Below are 22,945 nucleotides of genomic sequence, written 5' to 3'. Positions count from 1 at the left end.
TCTAAAAACGATGTGCGTGGATGATATAGTCTAATGTGTGCACTTAAACCAGGCTTTATGTTATTGGCAGATGTCCCTGGACCGCCAGTAAATCCAAGGGCTACAGACACTACCAAGACCACTGCCACTCTCAACTGGGGGAAACCCCTGGATAACGGCGGTCTCAACATCACTGGCTATGTAATCGAGCATAGAAAGGAAGGAACAGAGGAGTGGGTTAAGGACACGCCATCGTCTACGCTGAAAATCACAGAGTTTGTTGTTCCTGGGCTTGAAAATGCAAGCAAGTACCACTTCAGAATTAGTGCAGTAAATGCTAAGGGCACAGGTGAACCCACAGAAACTCAGGAACTGGTTGAGGTAGTGGAGCGTGCAGCTGAACCTGATTTGGAACTGGACATGGAACTAAGGAGAACTCTTGTTGTCAGGGCTGGTTGCTCCATTCGCCTCTTTGTGCCCATCAAAGGGCGCCCTACACCGACAGTCACCTGGACCAAGGAGGGCAGTCCTGTGCCACGTGCTGTCATTGACAGTACTGAGTCATTTACAATGTTGGTCATTCCAGAAAGTGCAAGGAATGATGGCGGTAAATATGAGCTTACCCTCGAAAATGCCGCTGGAAAAAAGACAGCAAATATTCATGTGAGAGTTCTGGATTCACCTGGGCCTCCTCTCAACCTGAAACCAGTCCAAATCGATAAAGAATCAATTGTCCTTTGGTGGGAGATGCCTCTCATTGATGGTGGCGCCAAGATCACAAACTACATTGTTGAGAAGAGGGAATCAACTCGTAAGGCTTTTGCCACTGTTGTCACGACCTGTCCGACGACTTCAGTCAAAATTAGTGATCTGTGCGAAGGCTGCGAGTACTACTTCAGAGTGTCTGCCGAGAACGAGTTTGGTGTCGGCGAAGCGGTCGAAACGCCCGACCCCCTCCGTGCCTCCCAGGCCCCAAGTGCTCCGGAAAGCGTAATTCCAACTGATGTCACCAAGAACTCTGTGAGTCTGGCTTGGACCAAACCCAAGCACGACGGTGGAAGCAGGCTGACCGGATATGTCCTCGAAGCCCAGAAGAGAGGAACTGATCAATGGGCCCACGTAACAAGCCTCAAGAACATGGACTTCACTGTGAGGAATCTCAATGAGAATGAAGAGTACACCTTCCGCGTGATGGCAGTCAACCAATCGGGAAGAAGTGCCCCACGGGAGAGCAAGTCTATTGTTGTCAAGGAGTCGACCTCCCTGCCAGAGTTTGATCTGCGCAGTGTATGTCAGTCAACCGTAATCGCAAAAGCTGGAGACGACATCAAGGTTGAAATTCCCACAATGGGCCGTCCCAGGCCAGTGGTCACTTGGCAGAAGGACGGCACCGCCTTGAAGCTCACCCAGAGGATTAACGTGGAGACGACTGCTGCAACTGTCATCCTCGCCATCAATGAATGTGCCCGAGCAGACAGCGGAGTGTATACCATGACAGGAAAGAACATAGTTGGCAGTGTGGTGGAAAACATCTTTGTCAAAGTCCACGATGTTCCGGGGCCACCCAAAGGGCCAATTACAATCAACGAAATTTCTCGTAACTACTGCATCTTTGCATGGGACGCTCCAGAGAATGACGGGGGTGTTCCAATTACTAATTACGTGGTTGAGATCAGAGACACCACCACGCAGACTTGGACAGAACTAACTTCCACTGCTATTCGTACTATGTTTAAAGCCAACCGTTTGACGACTGGCTCAGAGTACCAGTTCAGGGTTAAGGCGAAGAATCGGTATGGCGTAGGACCTCCCATAACCTCAGAATCAGTAGTGGCTGCCTATCCGTTCAAAGTTCCCGGACCACCGGGCACACCCCATGTGGTGGCGTTCACCAAAGACTCCATAACAATTGGCTGGAATGAACCCGTTTCTGATGGTGGCAATGAAGTCATCGGGTACCACATTGAGAGGAAAGAACGAAGCAGCATTATGTGGCAAAAAATCAGCAAAGGTCTGGTGAAAGGAAACGTACTGAAATCGACAGGCCTTGATGATGGAGCCGCCTATGAGTTCCGCGTTATGGCAGAGAACATGGCTGGAATCGGCAAGCCCAGCAAAGCTTCCGAAGCAATAATGGCCTTGGACCCTGTGGATCCCCCAGGTCAGCCTATGCCTGTTTTTATTTCCAAAAATGTCATCACCATCAAGTGGTCAAAGCCCAACTATGACGGCGGGTTCAAAATTACTGGCTACACAGTGGAGAAGAGAGAACTCCCCGCCGGTCGCTGGATCAGAGCAAACTTCACGAACATCATTGAGACAGCATTCACCGTCAGTGGATTGACACAAGATGCATCTTATGAGTTCCGTGTCATGGCCAGAAACTCAGCAGGAGCTGTAAGTGCACCGTCTGAGCCCTCGGACCCTATTACATGCAAGGACAGCATCGTTGAGCCACGCATCATGGTGGACGCCATCTTTAAGGATGTGCTTTTGCTGAAGGCAGGAGAGTCCTTCAAGCTTGAAGCAGACATTGCAGGCCAACCAACCCCATCCATGGTTTGGACCAAGAATGAGAAAGAGGTTGAGAACACACTGAAACTGGACGTGAAGTTCAATGAACTGACAACTATACTGAGCAACAAAGATTCCATCAGATCGGACGGAGGCGAATTTGTTCTGACTGCCACAAATGTAGGTGGATTTTGCAAGCACATCTTTAGAGTGAAAGTACTGGACAGACCCGGCCCACCAGTCGGACCTCTTCGGGTATCGAATGTCACGGCTGACAACTGCTTCCTAACGTGGGCCCCGCCTCTCGATGACGGCGGTGCAAAGATTGAAGGATACGTCATTGAGAAGCGGGAATCTAGCAGACTTGTCTGGACCAATGTTTCCTCAGACATCCAGGTTACGGAATACAAGGTGACAAAGCTTCTAAAAGGAAACGAGTACATCTTCAGAGTGATGGCGGTGAACAAATACGGCAATGGCGAACCTCTCGATTCTGAGCCCATTATTGCCGACAACCCATACACGGTTCCGGATGTGCCTCAGAATCCCCAGGTCACCGCTGTCACCAAAGATTCAATGGTCATTATGTGGCAGGTGCCAAAGAGTGATGGTGGGACACCAATCACAAATTACATCGTTGAGAGGAAAGACCGGGCAGGCCTCCGCTGGGTCAAGTGCAACAAGAAGAAGGTCAAAGATCTGCAATTCAAGGCAACAGGTCTTATTGTTGGACACGAATATGAATTTAGGATTATTGCAGAGAATGCTGCTGGCCTCAGTGCCCCAAGCCTTTCCAGTCCATTCTACAAGGCCAGTGACGCATTGTACAAACCTGGGCCTCCGTGCAACCCCAGGATCCTGGACACGACCAGGTCATCTGTTACTGTGGCCTGGAACAAACCATCCTATGATGGTGGCTCTGACATCACCGGTTACATTGTTGAGGACTGCATCACATCTGACAAGGAGGAGGAAGAGGAGGAGTGGACAATTGTGACCCCCAAGGAAGGACTACTTGCAACCTCCTTCACCATTGTCAACCTAACTGAGGGTCGGGAGTATAAAATCAAAATCTCGGCTGTAAATGGGGAGGGAATTGGGGAACCTACATCCATACCTGGCAACGCCAAGGCTGAGGACAGACTCCTGCCCCCAGACCTCGATTTGGACGCAGAACTTTGCAAGGTGATCACCCTCCGAGCTTGCTGCACACTTAGACTGTTTGTTCCGATCAGAGGCAGACCCCCTCCCCAGGCTAATTGGACCAAAGAGGATGGCCAACCCATCGAGAGAGCCACTATTGACACCACGACATCCTACACATCCCTTGTCATTGGAAATGTCAATAGATTTGACACTGGAAAGTATCACCTCACAATTGAGAACAGCTGCGGTTCCAAGACAGTCACGGTCCAGGTCAGGGTGCTCGACACGCCAAGTGCGCCACAGAATCTAAAGATTGACGCTGTAACAAAACAGTCTGTCACTCTCACTTGGGATCCGCCATCAAACGATGGTGGATCTAAGGTTAAGAACTACATTGTTGAAAAGCGCGAGTCCACAAGAAAGGCTTACGCTACGGTCAGCACCATGTGCCATCACACCACCTTTACTGTCGAGCCGCTCCTCGAAGGATGCAACTATTACTTCAGAGTTTTGGCAGAGAACGAATATGGCATCGGTCTGCCAGTTGAGACTGGCGAGTCCGTTAAAGTGTCTGAGAAGCCCCAACCCCCTGGTAAAATCAGTCTGAAAGATGTTACTAAGAATAGTGTCACACTGTCGTGGGAAAAGCCAGAGCACGACGGCGGAAGCAGAGTCGGGTGCTATGTTGTAGAGGTCCAACCCAAAGGCGTAGATAAATGGACACAGGCGGTGATCGTGAAAGAAACGGAAGCTTGCGTCGGCGGCCTCAATGCAGGTGAAGAATACATGTTCCGTGTAGCAGCGAGAAACGAGAAAGGAACAAGTGACCCTCGTCAAATTGGCGTCCCTGTCATTGTGAAAGATCTCGTCATTTCACCCGTCGTCAAAATGTTGTTCAACACGTTCAGCGTGTTGGCAGGTGAGGATCTGACAGTCGAGGTTCCGTACGTCGCCCGTCCCAAAGCGGCCGTCTCCTGGCTCAAAGACGGCCAGCCGCTTAAGAGAACAACCAGAGTCAACTTTGGTGCAACAGAAGCAATGTTAAACCTAAGCATAAAAGAGGCTTCCAAAGATGACTTTGGACATTATCACGTTACCGTTGGCAACACAGCGGGGGAGGCAACGGCAGACATCGGCATTGTCGTACTGGACAAACCTGGTCAGCCCGGTGGTCCAGTTAAGGTTGAGGAGGTCACTTCTGACAGTGTGACTCTTTGCTGGAACCCGCCAGAGTATGACGGCGGTTGCACAATCAAAAACTACATTGTGGAAAAGAGAGACACGTCCACAACTAACTGGACGATGGTGTCCCCAAAGCTCGCAAGGACCAAAGTTAAAGCAGCCCGACTGAAAAGTGGCGCCGAATATCAATTTAGAATCACAGCGGAAAACCGATACGGGAAAGGTCCGGCGCTCTTGTCAGAGTCTATTGTAGCCCAATATCCGTACAAGCTCCCAGGACCACCAGCGACACCCTCCATTGCAATGTGCACAAAGGACAGCATGACTGTGACATGGAATGAGCCTGTAAATGACGGAGGTAGCGCCATCTTGGGCTACCATCTGGAGCGCAAGGAAAGGACCAGCATCCTCTGGGTCAAACTGAACAAGTCACTTATTACAGACCAGTCGTTCAAGACCACAGGCTTGGAACCACTAATGGAATACGAGTACAGAGTTTATGCTGAAAACATTGTTGGCATTGGCAAAGCCAGCAAAGTGTCAGAAGGTCATGTCGCCAGAGATCCTTGTGACCCTCCAGGTACACCTGAGGCAACCAGGATTACCAGGGATTTGGTTCACATCACATGGACCAAGCCAGCGTATGACGGCGGCGCCAAGATCACAGGCTACACGGTGGAAAAAAAAGAGCTCCCCGAAGGCCGCTGGTCGAAGGCAAACTTCACGAATGTCATCGAGACGGAATATGTTGCAACTGGACTGGTGCAGGATAACCAGTATGAGTTCCGCATTATTGCAAGAAATGCTTCTGGTGTTTTCAGTCTCCCCTCTTACAGCACTGGGCCCATCACTGCAAGGGATGAGATTGAGCCCCCTCGTATCAGCATTGATCTCGAGTACGCGCAGACGATCGCGGTCAAAGCAGGAGACCATTTTAAGATTGACGCAGACGTCCATGGCAAACCAGCGCCCTCTATCACTTGGCTGAAAGGAGAGCAGGAAATTGGAAGCACAATACACAGAGAGGTTAAGAACACAGCAACCCACGCCTGTGTCACTGTCAAGGAAGCAAAACTCGCCGACGGAGGTGCCTATACTCTGCTGTTGAAAAATCCAGGAGGAGAAAAGTCCGTACAGGTGAATGTGGTCATTTTGGATAAACCTGGAGAACCACAGGGACCTCTTACTGTAACAGATATAACAAAAGACCAATGTTGCCTTTCATGGAAAGCACCGATACAAGACGGCGGTAGCAAAATATCGCACTACGTCGTCGAGAGGAGAGAAACAAGTAGACTCGTTTGGACTGTCGTGGATCCAAAAGTGCCGAACACCTGCCACAAGGTTACAAAACTTCTGGAAGGGAATGAATACATCTTCAGAGTCCATGCTGTAAACGAGTATGGTAGTGGTGTTCCGCTTGCATCTGAACCGGTGATGATTGCAGATCCTTACACAATCCCTGGTTCACCCAAAAGCTTAGAGGTTGCAGAAGTGAAAAAGGATTCAATGGTGCTCACATGGGAGGGTCCCAGTGAGAATGGAGGCAGTCCTATCACCACATATATCATTGAAAAGCATGATAAAGAAGGTGTACGGTGGACTCGATGCAACAGGCAAGCTGTGTTGGATTTGACATTCAAGGCCACGGGTCTTCTGGAAAGCCACAGTTATGAATTCAGGGTTGCAGCAGAGAATTCTGTGGGCATCGGTGAGCCTACGTCGCCAACGGTATTCTACAAAGCCCTCGATCCGGTCTTCAGGCCTGGCCCGCCACAGAACCCTCGAGTTACAGACACAACGAGATCATCGATATTCCTGTCGTGGAACAAACCTATCTGTGACGGTGGATCGGAGATACAGGGATACATCATTGAGTACTGCATTGCCACAGAGCGAGTCGCAGGTGGTGAGGCTCAGACTGAAGCCCCAGCTGCTGAGGTGCCTGCGGAAGGTTGGATCATGTGCACGCCGCCAACAGGTGTCAAGAAGACCAAATTTGAGGTTGTAAACCTGAAAGAAAATCAGGCTTATAAATTTAGAGTGTGTGCGAGCAACAAGGTCGGGGTTGGCGAACATGCCGACGTTCCCGGGATGGTCGTTGCCCAAGACAGAGCAGATGAACCGGACCTTGACATCGACCCAGAACTGAGAAAGATTGTCACGATTAAGGCGGGACTTTCACTTCGACTCTTTATTCCAATCAAGGGAAGACCCACGCCCAGTATCAAGTGGGACAAAGATGATGCTCCACTCAAGGAGAAGGCTCAAGTTGAAGTCACCAGCAGTTACACAGCCCTTGTAATTGACCAGATGAGCAGAGCTGATAGCGGGAAATACACGATCACTGCAGAGAATTCCAGTGGAACCAAATCTGCATTTGTCGTCGTCCGGGTTCTTGATACACCGAGCGCCCCTATTAATCTGACGGTGAAAGAAATTACAAACCAAGCCGTGACACTTGCCTGGGAAGTACCTCTTTTAGACGGTGGTTCCAAAATCAAAAACTATATTGTGGAAAAAAGGGAGAGCACCCGCAAAACGTATGCTGCCGTGGTCACAAATTGCCATGCTCTTTCGTGGAAGATTGAGCCACTCCAGGAGGGTTGCAGTTATTACTTTAGAGTCCTTGCTGAGAATGCACACGGTATCGGTCTACCTGCAGTAACAGTCGATCCGCTTAAGGTCTCAGAGGTGCCACAGGCTCCCAGGAGCTTGACTGTTACCGATCAAACAAATACAAGCATCTCTTTAGCCTGGGAACATCCGGAATACGATGGCGGCAGCAGAGTCATCCAGTACTTGCTCGAGGTACAGCTTAAGGGACAGGAGAAGTGGTCTCGTGTCAACACGTACAAAACAATGGAGACGACCGTTTCCAATCTCAACCCAGGGGAGGAATATCTGTTCCGAGTTACAGCAATAAATGACAAGGGCAAAAGTGACCCCAGAGTCCTCTCTAGCCACGTCGTGACAAAGAACTTGACGTTTGAGCCCGATGTGCGCCCTACCTTTAGCAGCTACAGCGTCCATGTCGGTAAAGACCTAAAGGTTGAAGTGCCAATCTTTGGACGCCCCAAACCAACAATAGCGTGGACCAAAGATGGAGCGCCTTTGAACTTCACTAGCAGAGTGAACATTCAGAACACTCAGACTCAAACAATTCTGAGCATTAAGGAGGCGGCTGGTGACGATGGAGGCATGTACAGCGTTCATGCCGCTAACTCTGCCGGAAAGAAAGAAGCCACCGTTGAAGTCATAGTACTTGACAAGCCTGGGCCCCCAACTGGCCCAGTGAGATTTGATGAGATTACAACACAGAGCGTGACTATATCATGGGATCCACCAAAACACAATGGTGGTTGTCAGATTTCAAACTACATCGTGCAGAAGAGAGAGACCGTAACAACAACTTGGGAAAACGTCAACAATAACTGTGCCAGAACCACAATCAAAGTGCCAAGACTGAAGACTGGAGCCGAGTACCAGTTCAGAATCATTGCTCAGAACCGGTACGGAAAGAGTCACGGCCTCGATTCCTCTGCTGTTGTTGCTCAATACCCGTACAGAGAACCGGGCCCACCGGGCACGCCGTTCATCTCTTCGCTCTCAAGAGATCACCAGATTGTGGAGTGGCACGAGCCCATCTCGGACGGAGGCAGTCCGGTCCTCGGCTATCATCTTGAAAGAAAAGAGAGGAATAGTATTCTGTGGGTCAAAATCAACAAGACACTCATTTGTGAGACTTATTACAAGAGCTATCCCTTAGAGGAAGGCATAGAGTACGAATACCGGGTGTACGCTGAAAATATTGTAGGCACGGGACGGTCCAGTAAGGTTTCAGAGGGTTGCGTGGCCAGAGATCCATGTGATCCTCCTGGTACGCCAGAAGCTATCCATGTGACCAAAGATGCCATTGTTATCCAGTGGACCAAACCAGAATACGACGGTGGCAGTAATATAACCGGCTACCTCGTGGAAAGGCGTGATTTGCCAGAAGGCCGTTGGGTGAGGGCAAACTTCACTAATGTGATTGAGACCCAGTTCACTGCCACTGGCCTCACAGAAAATTCCCAGTACGAGTTTAGAGTCATAGCCAAAAATGCCGTCGGCACTGTCAGCAAGCCATCGTACAGCAGCGGACCAGTCACCGCCAGCGACAGGATCGAGGCGCCCAACTTCTCTGTTGACCCTGCGTTCACCAAGACCATTGTCATCAATGCTGGGGAGACATTCAAACTGGACGCAGATGTTCGTGGCAAACCACTGCCAGCAATGCAGTGGTTCAAGGATGATGTTTCAATTGAGAATACACTCAGAATTGCCTTGAAAAACACAGAAACCCACGCTATGGCAGTCATTAAAGATTCTGTGAGAACAGACGGCGGAATGTACACGCTACGGCTAGCAAACGAAGCGGGCACTGAAACCGTGCCGTTCAGAGTGTTGGTCTTGGACAGACCGAGCCCCTGCGAAGGACCCCTTCACGTCGCCGGGGTAGCTGAGGATAGATGCTCATTAGTGTGGCACGCTCCTTTACACGACGGAGGAAGCCCCATCACGCATTACATCATTGAAAGAAGAGAGACGAGCCGTCTAGCTTGGACTGTTGTTTCTTCTAGCTGCACTAGCACGTGTTACAAAGTCACCAACTTGTTGGAAGGCAGTGAGTACATGTTCCGTGTTATGGCGGTCAACAGTTACGGCACTAGCAGCCCACTGGAATCTGGCGCGGCCATCATGAAGATTCCTTTTGTTCTTCCTGGTCCACCTCACATTGAGGATGTGACCAACATTACTCATGATGGGATGAGTGTTACTTGGACTTCCCCGGAGTCTGACGGTGGCAGTGAAATTTTAAGTTACGTTGTTGAAAAGAAGGATCGAGCGGGAGTGAAATGGACCAGATGCAACAGACAGAAAATCACCGACCTTTCCTTCAGAGTCACTGGGCTAACCACCGGCCACGAGTACGAGTTCAGAGTGGCTGCTGAGAATGTTGTCGGCTTGGGAGAGCCCAGTCTGCCCAGCTCTTACTACAAGGCATGCGACCCCAAGTACAAACCCGGGTCCCCTGCATATGTCAACGTCGTCGATTCGACACAGAGCTCAATCACTGTGTCGTGGGGCAAGCCGCTGTCTGACGGCGGTAGCGCCATTCAAGGATATATTGTTGAAGTCTGCAAGGCTGAGGAAGAAGAATGGACCATGGTTACACCCCCCACTGGCTTGCGTGTCAGCAAATATGAGATTCACAAACTGACAGAGGGTCAGGAGTATAAAATCCAGGTGTGCGCTCTGAACAAAGTCGGAGTTGGCGAGCCAGCCGTTCTCTCGGGAACCGCGAAACCAGAAGAAAGGCATGAACCCCCACAGATCCACTTGGATTCTGAATTGAGGAAGGGCATATCCGTGAAGGCCGGTGGATCGGTTAGGATCCATGTCCCATTCAAGGGCAGGCCGACACCCGAGATTAAGTGGCTGAAGGGTGACGCAAACCTGAGTGAAAAGGCATTGGTCGAAAAGAGTCTGACCTTCACACAACTGTCCATTGACTCGTGTGACAAATGGGATTCAGGAAAATACACTCTAACCCTGACTAACAGCAGTGGGTCTGTGTCAGAGTTTGTTACCCTTAAAGTCCTTGATACGCCAGGAGCTCCGCAAAATCTTGTAGTGAAAGATATTAAGAAGGACTCAGTCACTCTTGATTGGGATGCGCCACTAATCGATGGAGGTTCTAAAATCAAGCACTATGTCATTGACAAACGTGAATCCACCAGGAAGGCTTACGCAAACGTCTCAAGCAAATGTACAAAGACAACATTCAAGGTTGAGAACTTGATAGAGGGTGCTATGTACTACTTCAGAGTCATGGCTGAGAATGAATATGGCGTCGGCCAGGCAAACGAAACAAAGTCAGCTTCAAAGGCGTCCGAGGTACCGCTTCCTGTCGGGAACATCTCCCTTGTCGACGTCACCAAAGCCAGTGTGTCATTGGCCTGGGAAAAACCTGAGCATGATGGAGGTAGCAGGATTGGTGGCTACCTTATTGAGATGCAGCCCAAGGGTACGGAGAAGTGGGGTGTTGCTATGAACACAAAGACATGCGAAGGCACGGTCACAGGCCTCACAAACGGAATGGAATATCTGTTCCGTATCATTGCTTACAACGAGAAGGGAAAGAGTGAGCCAAAGGCACTCGTGACACCCGTTGTTGCCAGTGACATGACCTTGGAGCCAAGCATTAAGATGCAGTTCAACACTTATAGTGTGTTGGCAGGAAAAGACCTGAGCCTGACTTTTCCTATACTTGGCAGGCCCAAACCCAAGGTCACCTGGGCAAAGGATGGTCAACTGCTGAAGGTGACCTCCAGAGTCAATGTGGTGAACACGCTCGCAACAACGGGGATCCAGATATCTGAAGCGTGCAAAGAGGACTTTGGAAAGTACTCCATCACAGCCAACAACGCCGCCGGCACATTTATCGCTCACATGGATGTCATTATTCTCGATAAGCCAGGTCCACCGACTGGTCCACTTAAAGTTGTCGAGGTGAGTAACACTTTTGTCCACCTCTCGTGGGATCCCCCAGAGTACAAGGGCGGATGCCAGGTGAAACATTATATCGTAGAAAAGCGAGAAACCACAGGCAATACGTGGCAGTCGGTCACCCTGCAGCTAGCTAGGACAGCTTTCAAAGTGACCAAGCTGAAGACGGGCGTGGAATACCAGTTTAGGGTCATTGCAGAAAACCGATATGGAAAAGGCCCTCCTTTAGACTCCAAGGCTATTGTTGTCCAATACCCATATAAGCCACCAGGCCCTCCTGGGACACCGTATGTTAAATCTGCAACCAAGGAGATGATGGTCATTGAATGGAATGAGCCAGTCAATGACGGTGGAACCGCTGTTATTGGTTACCATCTTGAGAGCAAAGAGAGAAGCAGTATCCTATGGAACAAATTGAACAAGACACTCATCACCAATACTCAGTTCAAGATCTGTAATCTCGAAGAAGGAATTGGATACGAGTTCAGGGTTTATGCTGAAAATATTGTTAGCATGGGCAGGTGCAGTAAAGCCTCAGAGTCATTTGTCGCACGTGATCCATGCGACCCCCCTGGCACTCCAGAGGCTGTCGTCATTTCTAGAAACTTGATTAAGATTCGTTGGACAAAGCCTCAGTATGACGGCGGCAGCAAAGTCAATGGCTACATTGTAGAAAAAAAAGACCTTGCCTCACCCGATAGGCGTTGGGTCAGAGAGAACTTTACAAATATCACGGAGACGGAATATAACATCAGCGGTCTGACGGAGAATGAGCAATATGAATTCAGGGTTATCGCCAGAAATGCAGCCGGCGTCTTCAGCGAGCCCTCCGACAGCTCTGGACCTATAACTGCTACGGATGAAATTGAGCCACCAAGGGCCTCAATGGACCCCAAATACAAAGACGTCGTCGTGGTCAATGCTGGGGAACATTTAACTCTCGATGCCGACATCCATGGAAAACCAGTTCCTGACGTGCTCTGGTTCAAGGAAGGCAAGGAAATGGACAGAGCTCTGCGCATTGAAGTGAAGAGCACTCCCAAATGCACTGCTCTGACCGTTAAGGACGTGAACAAATTGGACAGCGGGCACTATGAACTTGTGCTCAAAAACCTGGGTGGTACAAAAACCTTCCCAGTCACAGTCAAAGTCCTTGACAAACCAGGAAAACCCACAGGACCCTTGAAGGTCACAGGAATCATGGCTGACAGATGCACCCTTGCCTGGTCCGAGCCATCCCTGGACGGAGGTGCCAATATCACTCACTATGTTGTGGAGAAGCGGGAGACCAGCAGTTTATCATGGACGGTGGCTGCCGCCAATGTCTGCAGTCTGTATTGCGAATTAACAAACCTGCTCACCGGGAATGAATACATTTTACGAGTCAGGGCTGTCAACAAATACGGCCTCGGCGATTGTCTCGAGAGTGAGCCCATCGTTGCCCGCAATCCATACAAACCCCCTGGTGCTCCTGGAACACCGGAGGCAAGTCGGATCACTAAGGATTCAATGGTTCTGTCATGGTCAGCCCCAGAGCAGACTGGCGGGGCAGATATCGCAGGCTACCACCTAGAAAAACGTGACAAAGACAGTGTCCGCTGGACAAAGTGCAACCGACAAAAACTGAGAGACGCTCACTTCCAAGTGACGGGACTGATGGCCGACCACTTTTATGAGTTCCGCGTCGCAGCCGAGAATGAGGCAGGAATCGGAGACCTCAGTGAACTGTCGCTTCTTTACAGAGCCTGTGATGCCACAAAGCCCCCAGGACCCCCGCACCACCCCAAGGTGACAGACTACACAAAGTCCTCTGTCTCACTCTCCTGGGGAAAGCCCGACTTTGACGGGGGCGCCTATATCAAGGGCTACGTAGTTGAAATGCGAGAGTATACGCCAGTACCAAAATCGACAGAGGAGGTAGAAGTCGCCCCGACAGTAGACAGACCGGTTGAAAAAGAGTGGGCCACGTGTACGCCACCCTCTGGTATTCAGGCTACTCAACTTACTGTCACGGACTTAAAGGAATTGGAAGAATATCAGTTCCGTGTCTGCGCCATCAACTCCGAGGGTGTGGGTGAGGCCGCTTACGTCCATGGCACGGTGGTTGCTGTGGACAGGGAGGAAGCACCGGAGATTGAGCTTGATGCTGATCTCAGGAAGGTGGTGTCTGTGCGTGCTGGTGGTACGTTGCGTTTGTTTGTCACCATCAGAGGAAGGCCAGATCCCACTGTAAAATGGGAAAAAATGGATGGTGCTCTCACAGACCGCGCTGTCATCGACACCACCAGCTCATACACTATGGTTGTCATTGACAATGCTAACCGCTGGGACAGTGGCAAATACTCACTCACCTTGGAGAACAGCAGCGGTTCAAAGTGTGCCGTTGTCTCCGTGCGGATTTTGGATACACCGAGTGCACCGCAGAACCTCAGTGTGAAGGATCTCAAAAAGGATTCAGCGACGCTTGTCTGGGATACGCCGCTCACTGACGGTGGGTCTAAAATCACCAACTACATCGTTGAGAAGAGGGAGTCTGTCCGTAAGGCCTACACGACTGTTACCAGCAACTGCACGGCAAACACTTTTAAGATTGAAGAGTTGCCCGAGGGTGGCATTTTCTACTTCAGAGTTTGTGCTGTTAATAAATACGGCCAAGGGCTGACGGTTGAAAGCAGAGAAACTAAAGTTTCAGAGGTACCCATGCCGCCAAACAATGTAACCATCGTCGATGTGACCAAAAGCAGCGTTTTGCTCTCGTGGGGCAAACCTGCACACGATGGCGGCAGTAAAGTCATCTGCTACAATGTGGAGTTCAAGCCCAAGAGTGGTGGAAAATGGGGTACAGCTTGCACAGTCAAGGTGACAGAGGCTACCATTCCAAATCTGACTCCCAACGAAACTTACCTCTTCAGAGTCGTCGCAATCAACGAGAAAGGAAAGAGTGAGCCCAAGGAGCTCGGTTTGCCTGTGCACGCAAAGGACACGGCCATCGAGCCCTCTGCCAACCTACTATTCACAACATACAGCGTGAAGGCTGGAGATGACCTGGCTGTTGAGGTTCCAGTGAGAGGCAGACCTAAGCCCGTTGTTTCGTGGAAGAGGGACGGTCTTCCCGTGAAGCAAACTTCTCTGGTTACAATTTTAAACATGGAGACGTCGTCCAAGATGCTCATTAAGCAGGCTGCCAGGGAGCATGTTGGAAAGTATGAGATCACCCTGGCCAACACCGCAGGAACAGTAACATCACAGCTAAGCGTAGTTGTCCTGGATAAACCCAGTCCGCCGACAAGCTTTAAGGTTGACGCCGTGACGTCTGACAGCATCACGCTTTCCTGGTCTCCACCGGGTTACGATGGCGGCTGCTCCATAAGTAACTATATCGTTGAGAAGAGAGATACCAACACACAAGAGTGGCAAATGGCCGCGAGCAATGTGGCCAGAACGGTCTACAGAGCCAGCCGCCTGACGCACGGGGCAGAATACCAATTTCGCATCTACGCAGTCAATCGTTATGGAAAGAGCACACATTTAGATTCTCCTGCAATTACAGCTCAGTATAATTTTAAGCAACCCGGTCCCCCTTCCACACCAGCAGTTAAGCTCGCCAAAAAGTCTTACATGGTGGTGACCTGGAACGAGCCTGTCAATGACGGGGGCAGTCCTGTTCTTGGCTATCACCTTGAGCGGAAAGAGCGCGACAGCATTCTCTGGAGCAAGATGAACAGAGGAATGATCAAGGATTCTGAGTACAAAGTCACTGGAATAGAAGAGGGGATTATGTATGAATTTCGTGTCTATGCTGAAAATATTGCTGGGATCGGTAAATGCAGCAAGGTCTCTGAGGCTGTGGCGGCGAGAGATCCGTGTGATCCTCCGGGAATCCCCGTTGTCACCGCTGTAAGCAGAACATCTGTATCCTTGAGTTGGGACAAACCAGAGTATGACGGCGGCGCCAAGATCTCTGGCTATATCGTTGAACGTCGAGATCTTCCGGAAGGTCGCTGGACAAGGTGCAATTTCACCAACGTGCCCGAGACTCGCTACCACGTGACGGGCCTTACGGAGGACAGCCAATACGACTTCCGTGTTATTGCTAAGAACTCGGCAGGATTGTTCAGCGGACCCTCTGACAACACTGGCCTGATCGCCGTCAAGGATGATGTGGAGCTTCCACGAATTATGATGGATGTCAAATACAGAGAAACTGTATTTGTGAAAGCCGGAGAAACTTTAAAGGTTCACGCTGACATCGCAGGCCGCCCTTCCCCCGTCGTCGCCTGGTTCAAAGACGACAGCGAGATTGTGCCAAGAGCGAGAATCCAAGTTGTTTCGACAGATACCGCTACTTCGGTGATTGTGAAAGACTGCATCAGAAGAGATTCCGGTCAATACTTACTCATGCTACGGAACATGGCCGGGACAGTTAGCATGCCAATACATTGTGTCATTATCGATAAATCAGGGCCCCCCGCAGGACCTCTGCAGATTACAGGTCTCACGTCTGAGGAATGCACTCTGTCGTGGGGTCCACCTCAGGAGCCCGGTGGTGCTGAGATCACACACTATGCTGTTGAGAAGCGCGAGACCAGCCGCCTGGCCTGGACTCTGGTGAAGGCTGACGTCACCAAAACGTACTTGACCGTCAGGGGACTGCTGAAGGGAAATGAATATATCTTCAGGGTTTTGGCCATCAACAAGCACGGAAACGGTGAGGCTTTGGAGAGCGAGGCTGTCAAGATCACCGACCCGTACACGTTTGCCACAGCTCCTCTTAACGTCGATGCCACTGACATTACTGGAGAGTCAATGACCGTCACGTGGTGCAAACCGACGAGCGACGGAGGCAGTCCAATCACTGGCTACGTGATTGAGCGCCGGGAGAAGACCGGCATGCGCTGGATTCGTGTCAATAGAGATTCAGTCGCTGAATGTAGCACCATGGCAAACAAACTGCGTAAGGGTTGCGAGTATGACTTCAGGGTCTATGCTGAAAATGCGGCCGGTCTGAGCCCTCCGAGTGAAGCCTCTGCTTCATTTAGAGCAGTCGATCCTCAGGCCGTTCCAAGTCCTCCGTCCAAGCCAAAGATCGTGAATTCAACAAAGGACAGCGTGTCCGTTGTTTGGAAAGCACCTACCAACAATGGAGGTGCTCCTATCCTTGGATACGCCGTCGAATACAGGGAGTACATCCACAAACCAGTGACGGCGGTGGCGGAGGTTGAAGGGGAATATGAAGAAGAGGAAGAGGAGGAACCCGAGTCACCAGAACCGCAGAGATGGGTTGAGGCCATTGCTCTCACCAAGAGCTTGGAGTTCACAGTTCTTGGACTAAAATCTGACATAATATATGAATTCTGCGTCAAAGCAATCAACAAAGTTGGAAGCAGTAGGCGCAGCCGCTGCTCCGATGCGGCTGCAGCAGTGGAAAGAACTGCAGAGCCAGGATTCGATGTGGATGTTGAGATGCGCAAAGTCCTTGTGGTTCAGCACGGAACGGCATTTACCCTCAATGTTCCATTCAAGGGTAAACCTGTTCCTTCGGTGGAATGGGCCAAGGAGGGCACCGACCTAAAGGTGAGAGGAACGATTGATTCAACAAACTCCAGCACTTCACTGACCATCGAAAAGTCAACAAGAAATGACTCTGGAGAATACTGTGTCAGCATTGAGTCGCCATTAGGAAAATCAACATTACCGTTAGTTGTCAAGGTTCTTGATTCTCCTGGACCCCCAGTCAATGTCAAGGTTTCAGCAGTGACCAGGGACTCGGCCACCCTCACGTGGGAAGCCCCTGAGAATGACGGTGGCGACGCAGTGAAGGCCTACCACGTTGAAAAGCGAGAGGCGAGTAAAAAGACCTGGGTTTCCGTCACCACTAACTGCCACGCATTGACGTATAAAGTGGACCAGCTTCTGGAAGGAGCCACTTATTACTTTAGAGTTGTTGGAGAGAATGAACATGGATTGGGAGTACCGCAGGAGGCAAAAGCCGGCACAAAGATTACAGGTAAGGTTCCGTCCGAGCCGTTCTCATTCCATCAAGTTCATCAAATGTAAAAACTTCATTCTACGGCCCACTTTTGTGTCGCAGAGGTGCCGAGTGTTCCCATGAAACTCGGAGTTGCAAATGTCACTAAAGACAGCGTGACAATCGCCTGGACTCGTCCCGAGTATGACGGTGGTAGCAGGGTGAAGGCTTACCTCATTGACGCTCTGGAGAAGGGACAAACCAAATGGGTCAAGTGTGCATCAGTGAGGACCATGAGCCACACTATAAAAAGCCTAAGAGAAGGTGCAGAGTACTACTTCAGAGTGAGAGCTGAGAACCACGCTGGACTAAGTGACCCAAAGGAGATGATCGTACCGGTTATCGTCAAAGAAATTCAAGGTAATTCTTTCTCTCATCTCTTATTCTTGCACTCGTATTATTCTTCCACTCATATGCGCTGCTGTGACAAGTAAATTTCCCCGCTGTGGGATGAATAAAGCTCTATCATGATCATCATCTAAAAGTATACTTTCTAATGTACAGCGAACCGAGATGCGGCACTCAACGTGCACCGCTGCGATGACGTGTTGAATGAAACGCCAACTATTTGCCATAGAAGGAGCCTATTTTTGCTTTCAACTTTAAACTTTAAACTTTCAAGTTTATTTTGCATTTTGCTTGAATTTCAACAGAGGCTCCAGAGTTTGATTTGAAAAACTACCCCAAGAATACAGTTTACGTCAGAGCTGGTTCCGACCTTACCTTCGACGTTCCACTTTTTGGCAAGCCGATGCCGAAAGTGACTCTGTCCAAGAACAATGTTGTCATCAAGGGATCCAAAAGACTGTCGACCGAAGTCACGCCTGACAACTTAACGATTACCCTGAATGAAAGCGCAGCAAGCGACGCTGGGAAATACGAAGTAACCGCCTCAAACCCCGGCGGTGCCGCCAAGATCTTCATGAACTTTGTTGTGCTGGATAGACCTGGACCCCCGGTCGGACCTGTGGTGATTGGAGCGGTTGGAGAGACGACAGTGTTCTTGAAATGGGATCCTCCAGAGTACGATGGTGGCAGCCCTGTTACCAATTACGTCGTCCTGAAACGGGAAACTAGCACTCCTACCTGGACAGAGGCGTCAACTAACGTTGCAAGAAGTGAAATCAAAGTGATGAAACTGACCAAGGGGGAGGAGTATCATTTCAGAATTAAGGCTCAGAACCGCTACGGTGTCAGCGACCACATTGACAGCAAGTCAGTTATGATCAAGCTTCCATTCAGTAAGTCAATGTGGCTTTGTTCGTTTGTCGCGGTTGGCCAATGAACTCAAACGTACCATCGACTAATATGCTGTCGCTTTAATTCCAGCCGTCCCTGGACCTCCATCCACCCCTTGGGTTAGTTTTGTGTGTAGGGATAACTTGACTGTCTGCTGGAATGAACCGGTGAGCGACGGCGGGAATCCCGTGACCGGGTATCATCTTCAGATGAAGGAAAGGAGCAGTATCCTCTGGCAAAAGATCAACAAAACAGCAATACCAGGAAACCAGTTTCGGGTCACCAACATCTGCCCGGGTCTCATCTACGAGTTCAAGGTGGCAGCTGAAAATGCCGCTGGCATTGGAAAGATGAGCAAGACGTCTGAAGAGGTGCTGGCGATTGATGCGTGTGGTAAGTGGCGCTCTCAGTCTTATAGTCGGAGCTTCCGTTGACATCGATGTGACTTGGCGCTCCTCTGACATCTCTAACTACAGAGCCTCCTGCAAATGTCCACGTCACCGAAGTCACAAAGAACTCAGTCAGCCTGTCCTGGCAGCGGCCCCCATATGATGGCGGCAGTAAGATCGCCGGCTATAGTGTGGAGAGGAGGGACGCCGCCAGTGGCAGATGGGTGAAGGCTAACTTCACAAATATCCTTGAGATGGGCTTCACGGTGTCTGGGCTGAACCAGGACGAGTCTTACGAGTTCAGGGTGTATGCAAAGAATGCTGTCGGCTCTGTCAGTAACCCTTCTCTTATTGCTGGCCCGGTCACTTGTATCGACGCGCACGGTGAGTGCTCATTTTCATTCCTTCTCGTATGGCTGTGATTGGGCGCGTTAAGAAAAGCGCAAGGCATTGAAAATGTGATCCGTATTCTCTTGTGCAGGTGCTCCGGCCATTGATCTTCCTCCAGAGTATTTGGATGTGGTTCAGTATAAAGCCGGAACGTCAGTTAAAATCAGAGTAGGAATCATTGCCAAACCTCAGCCAAGCATCGAGTGGCTCAAAAACGGAAAGGAGCTTGTCGCTTCTTCTTCCTTGTGTGTGGAAAACACAACCGACTCGTCAGCCATCCTGATCAAGGATGCGACCCGCCGACACACTGGCTTGTATGAGATAAAGATCAAAAACGCGTTTGGCTCAGCGACAGCTACGGTTGCGGTCGAAATCCTCGGTATTTTGACGAATTTCGCTTCCTTTTCTCACGTTGAAAAGTTTCCTCCCGTGTCTCAGTTGTGTTTGTTGAATGATGGCGCCTTATCGTGTCTCCTCAGACAAACCCGGACCGCCGGCCGGCAGCATTAATTTTAACCTCATCACAGCAGACAGAATCATCCTCCGCTGGGAGCCTGTGTGTGAGGCCGACAACGGAGGTTCCAAGGTGACGCACTACATCGTGGAGAGGCGTGAAACCAGCAGAGTGGTCTGGTCGACAGTCTCTGAGCGGCACGAGCAGACGTACATCTCCGTCGGCAAACTGGTGCGAGGAAACGAATACGTGTTCCGGGTCATGGCTGTTAACAAGTTTGGCGTGGGAGAGCCACTCGAGTCAGAGGCCGTTGTTGCAAAGAATGCCTTTGGTAAGCTCTGGAATTCAGGCTTATTTTCACTTTAGCTTTTGTCGTCAAGTATATGCAGAACTCTTGCTCGTTTTCCTGTCCCCGATCACAAGGGACAAAGGTTTCACACATCTGTTCTTTGTGCATTTCCATCAGTCACTCCGGGACAGCCACATACGCCTGAGGTGACCATCATCACCAAGACTTCTATGGTGGTCGAATGGGAAAGTCCAGGTGTGGACGGCGGAAGCACAGTTACTGGCTACTACTTGGAGAGACGTGACAGGAAGAGTTTGCGCTGGATCCGAGTTTACAAAGACCCCGTTCCAGACCACAAGCAGACTGTCTACCATCTCACCGAAGGAAACGAGTACCAGTATCGCGTCTGTGCCATTAACAAGGCTGGAGAAGGACCCTTCTCTGACGGATCCGACTTCTATAAGGCTGCAGATCCCGTTGGTAAGTGATCCCAGACGCTGGCTGCTTCCAAAATGTCAATCGAGGACCACCTGTGCCCATCAATTCATTTGGCTCACAGATGCTCCAGATGAGCCTTGCAAGCTGAAGGTGATGGATTCCACAAAGACCTCCATCACTTTGGGCTGGTCCAAGCCAGAATGGGATGGAGGCAGTGAGGTGACCTGCTACATGGTGGAGAAGCTGGTGGAGGGAGAGGAGAATTGGACCATGGTTACTTCAAAGGGAGAGGTCAAGATGACGGAATATACTGTACACGACTTACAGCCGGACGTGAACTACTTTTTCCGAGTTTCTGCTGTCAACTGCGCGGGCCGTGGGGAACCTCTGCAGATGACTGAGCCTGTACAGGCTAAAGATATCTTGGGTAAGTGACATTGCAGACTTGAGAAATGTATTTCCTTTTTGTTTGTTTGTTGTGAAATGACCGTGATATCGTTTACACAGAGGAAGCCCAGATTGACTCAGATGTGGCCGTGAGAACTCACTACATTGTGAAGGCTGGCAAGGATGTGGAGCTCTCTGTTCCTTTGAAGGGTCGACCATCACCCGACGCTTCTTGGAGCAAAGGGGATTTATGTATCGACAACAACCCCTCTTATGAATTCCACCATTCGGACACCACCGCAGTTCTCGTCATGCGTGATGTCACCAAGCTCGACACTGGAAAATATACGGTCAAGATTGCGAATGGCGTAGGAGACCCCAAGACGCTAACCTTGTCTGTGAAGGTCCAGGACCGTCCAGCTCAGTGCAGGAACCTGACACTGAAAAACGTAACCCGGGGAAGAGTCACTCTTTGCTGGGAAACGCCACTCCTCGATGGCGGTGCTGAAATCACAAACTACATTGTAGAGAAGAGGGACTCTTCAAAGAGATCATACTCTGCAGTCACAAGCAAATGCGTCGACACTACCTACACGATTGAAGATCTCTCTGAAAAGACATTGTACTTTTTCCGCGTACTCGCAGAGAATGAGAATGGTGTCGGTGAACCATGTGAAACACTTGAACCCGTCAAGGCTGCAGAGACTCCCGGTCCAGTCAAATGTGTTTCGATGAAGGATTCCTCCAAGACCTCAGTCACCCTGCAGTGGCTTAAGCCTGATTACGACGGCGGCAGCATCATCTCCGACTACATCGTTGAGAAGAAAGCCGCGGGCGAAGACTGGACACTTGGAGGAACGGGCCGACACTGCGAGTTTGAGGTGCAAAAACTTAAGGAGCACTCCGACGTGTTCTTCAGAGTTGCCGCCCGTAATGAGAAGGGTCAGGGTGACTTTGTGAAGATAGGTCCAATCAAGGTCATCGACTATGTTATCACACCCGAAGCGAGCCTCGCAGACTACCCGGATGGAAGAATCTGTGTTCGCTTAGGGCACAATGTCCACATTGAGCTGCCCTACGTAGGTAAACCCAAGCCGTCAGTCTCTTGGCTGAAGGACAACCTTCCTCTGAAGGAAAGCGATCAAATCCGCTTCAAGAAGACAGCCAACAAAGTGACGCTAATGATAAAGAGTGTGAAGAAAGAGAATGAGGGTAAATTCACACTTACTCTTGACAACAAAATCAACAGAAAGTCCTTCCACATCCACGTCATTACCCTCGGACCCCCATCGAAGCCCCTCGGACCCATCCGCCTTGATGAAGTCAGAGCGGAAAGCATCATGATCTCTTGGGATGAGCCCAATGACGACGGCGGCGGAGACGTCAGCTGCTATACTGTCGAGAAGCGTGACACCTCTCAGCCTGACTGGAAGATGGCTTGTTCCAGGGTGGAGGGAACTCAGTTCCAAGTGCCCAACCTGGTCAAGGGTGTCCAATACCAGTTTAGAGTGTGTGCTGAGAACAGGTACGGTGTCAGTGAGCCCCTGGTCTCACAGATGGTGATTGCCAAGCACCAATTCAGGCCCCCAGGCCCACCAGGCAGGCCTGTTGTGTATAACGTCACCAACGACGGCATGACAATCCAGTGGGAGAAGCCTCTCTATGATGGCGGTACACCCATCCAGGGCTTCCATGTGGAGAAGAGGGAAAAGAACAGCATCATGTGGCAGAAGGTGAACCTAGTGCTCATCAGAGGAACCGATTACAGGATCCTGGGTCTCATCGAAGGCCTCGAGTACTCGTTCAGAGTGTACGCACAGAATGATGCCGGCTCCAGCCGGATGAGTGATGAAAGCAAGCCCGTCATGGCCGTCAGTCCCGTTGGTGAGTGCCGCCGACTCTGTCCATAGGCCTACATCATGTAGCTAAACTTATTCGTCGACCAATAACCTCTTCAC

At 50.4% G+C, this 22,945-nt stretch overlaps 1 protein-coding gene across 2 annotated transcripts in view; it reads left to right on the top strand.

The window, feature by feature from the left end:
* The window catches only part of LOC133159652 (titin-like), a 115,439-nt gene that overhangs the window by 73,443 nt on the left and 19,051 nt on the right, over window positions 1–22,945 (top strand). For both annotated transcript variants that reach the window (XM_061286868.1, XM_061286867.1), the window contains 10 exons: window positions 71–17,380; window positions 17,465–17,761; window positions 18,055–18,642; window positions 18,731–19,033; window positions 19,117–19,413; window positions 19,511–19,798; window positions 19,899–20,204; window positions 20,340–20,642; window positions 20,722–21,027; window positions 21,108–22,871. In XM_061286868.1, the coding sequence (XP_061142852.1) occupies window positions 71–17,380; window positions 17,465–17,761; window positions 18,055–18,642; window positions 18,731–19,033; window positions 19,117–19,413; window positions 19,511–19,798; window positions 19,899–20,204; window positions 20,340–20,642; window positions 20,722–21,027; window positions 21,108–22,871 (21,762 nt within the window). The remainder of the gene's footprint in view (window positions 1–70; window positions 17,381–17,464; window positions 17,762–18,054; window positions 18,643–18,730; window positions 19,034–19,116; window positions 19,414–19,510; window positions 19,799–19,898; window positions 20,205–20,339; window positions 20,643–20,721; window positions 21,028–21,107; window positions 22,872–22,945) is intronic.

Source organism: Syngnathus typhle, linkage group LG9 (assembly GCF_033458585.1).
Source record: "Syngnathus typhle isolate RoL2023-S1 ecotype Sweden linkage group LG9, RoL_Styp_1.0, whole genome shotgun sequence".
Lineage (NCBI taxonomy): Eukaryota > Metazoa > Chordata > Actinopteri > Syngnathiformes > Syngnathidae > Syngnathus > Syngnathus typhle.
This window is presented reverse-complemented; position numbering and strand designations above follow the sequence as displayed.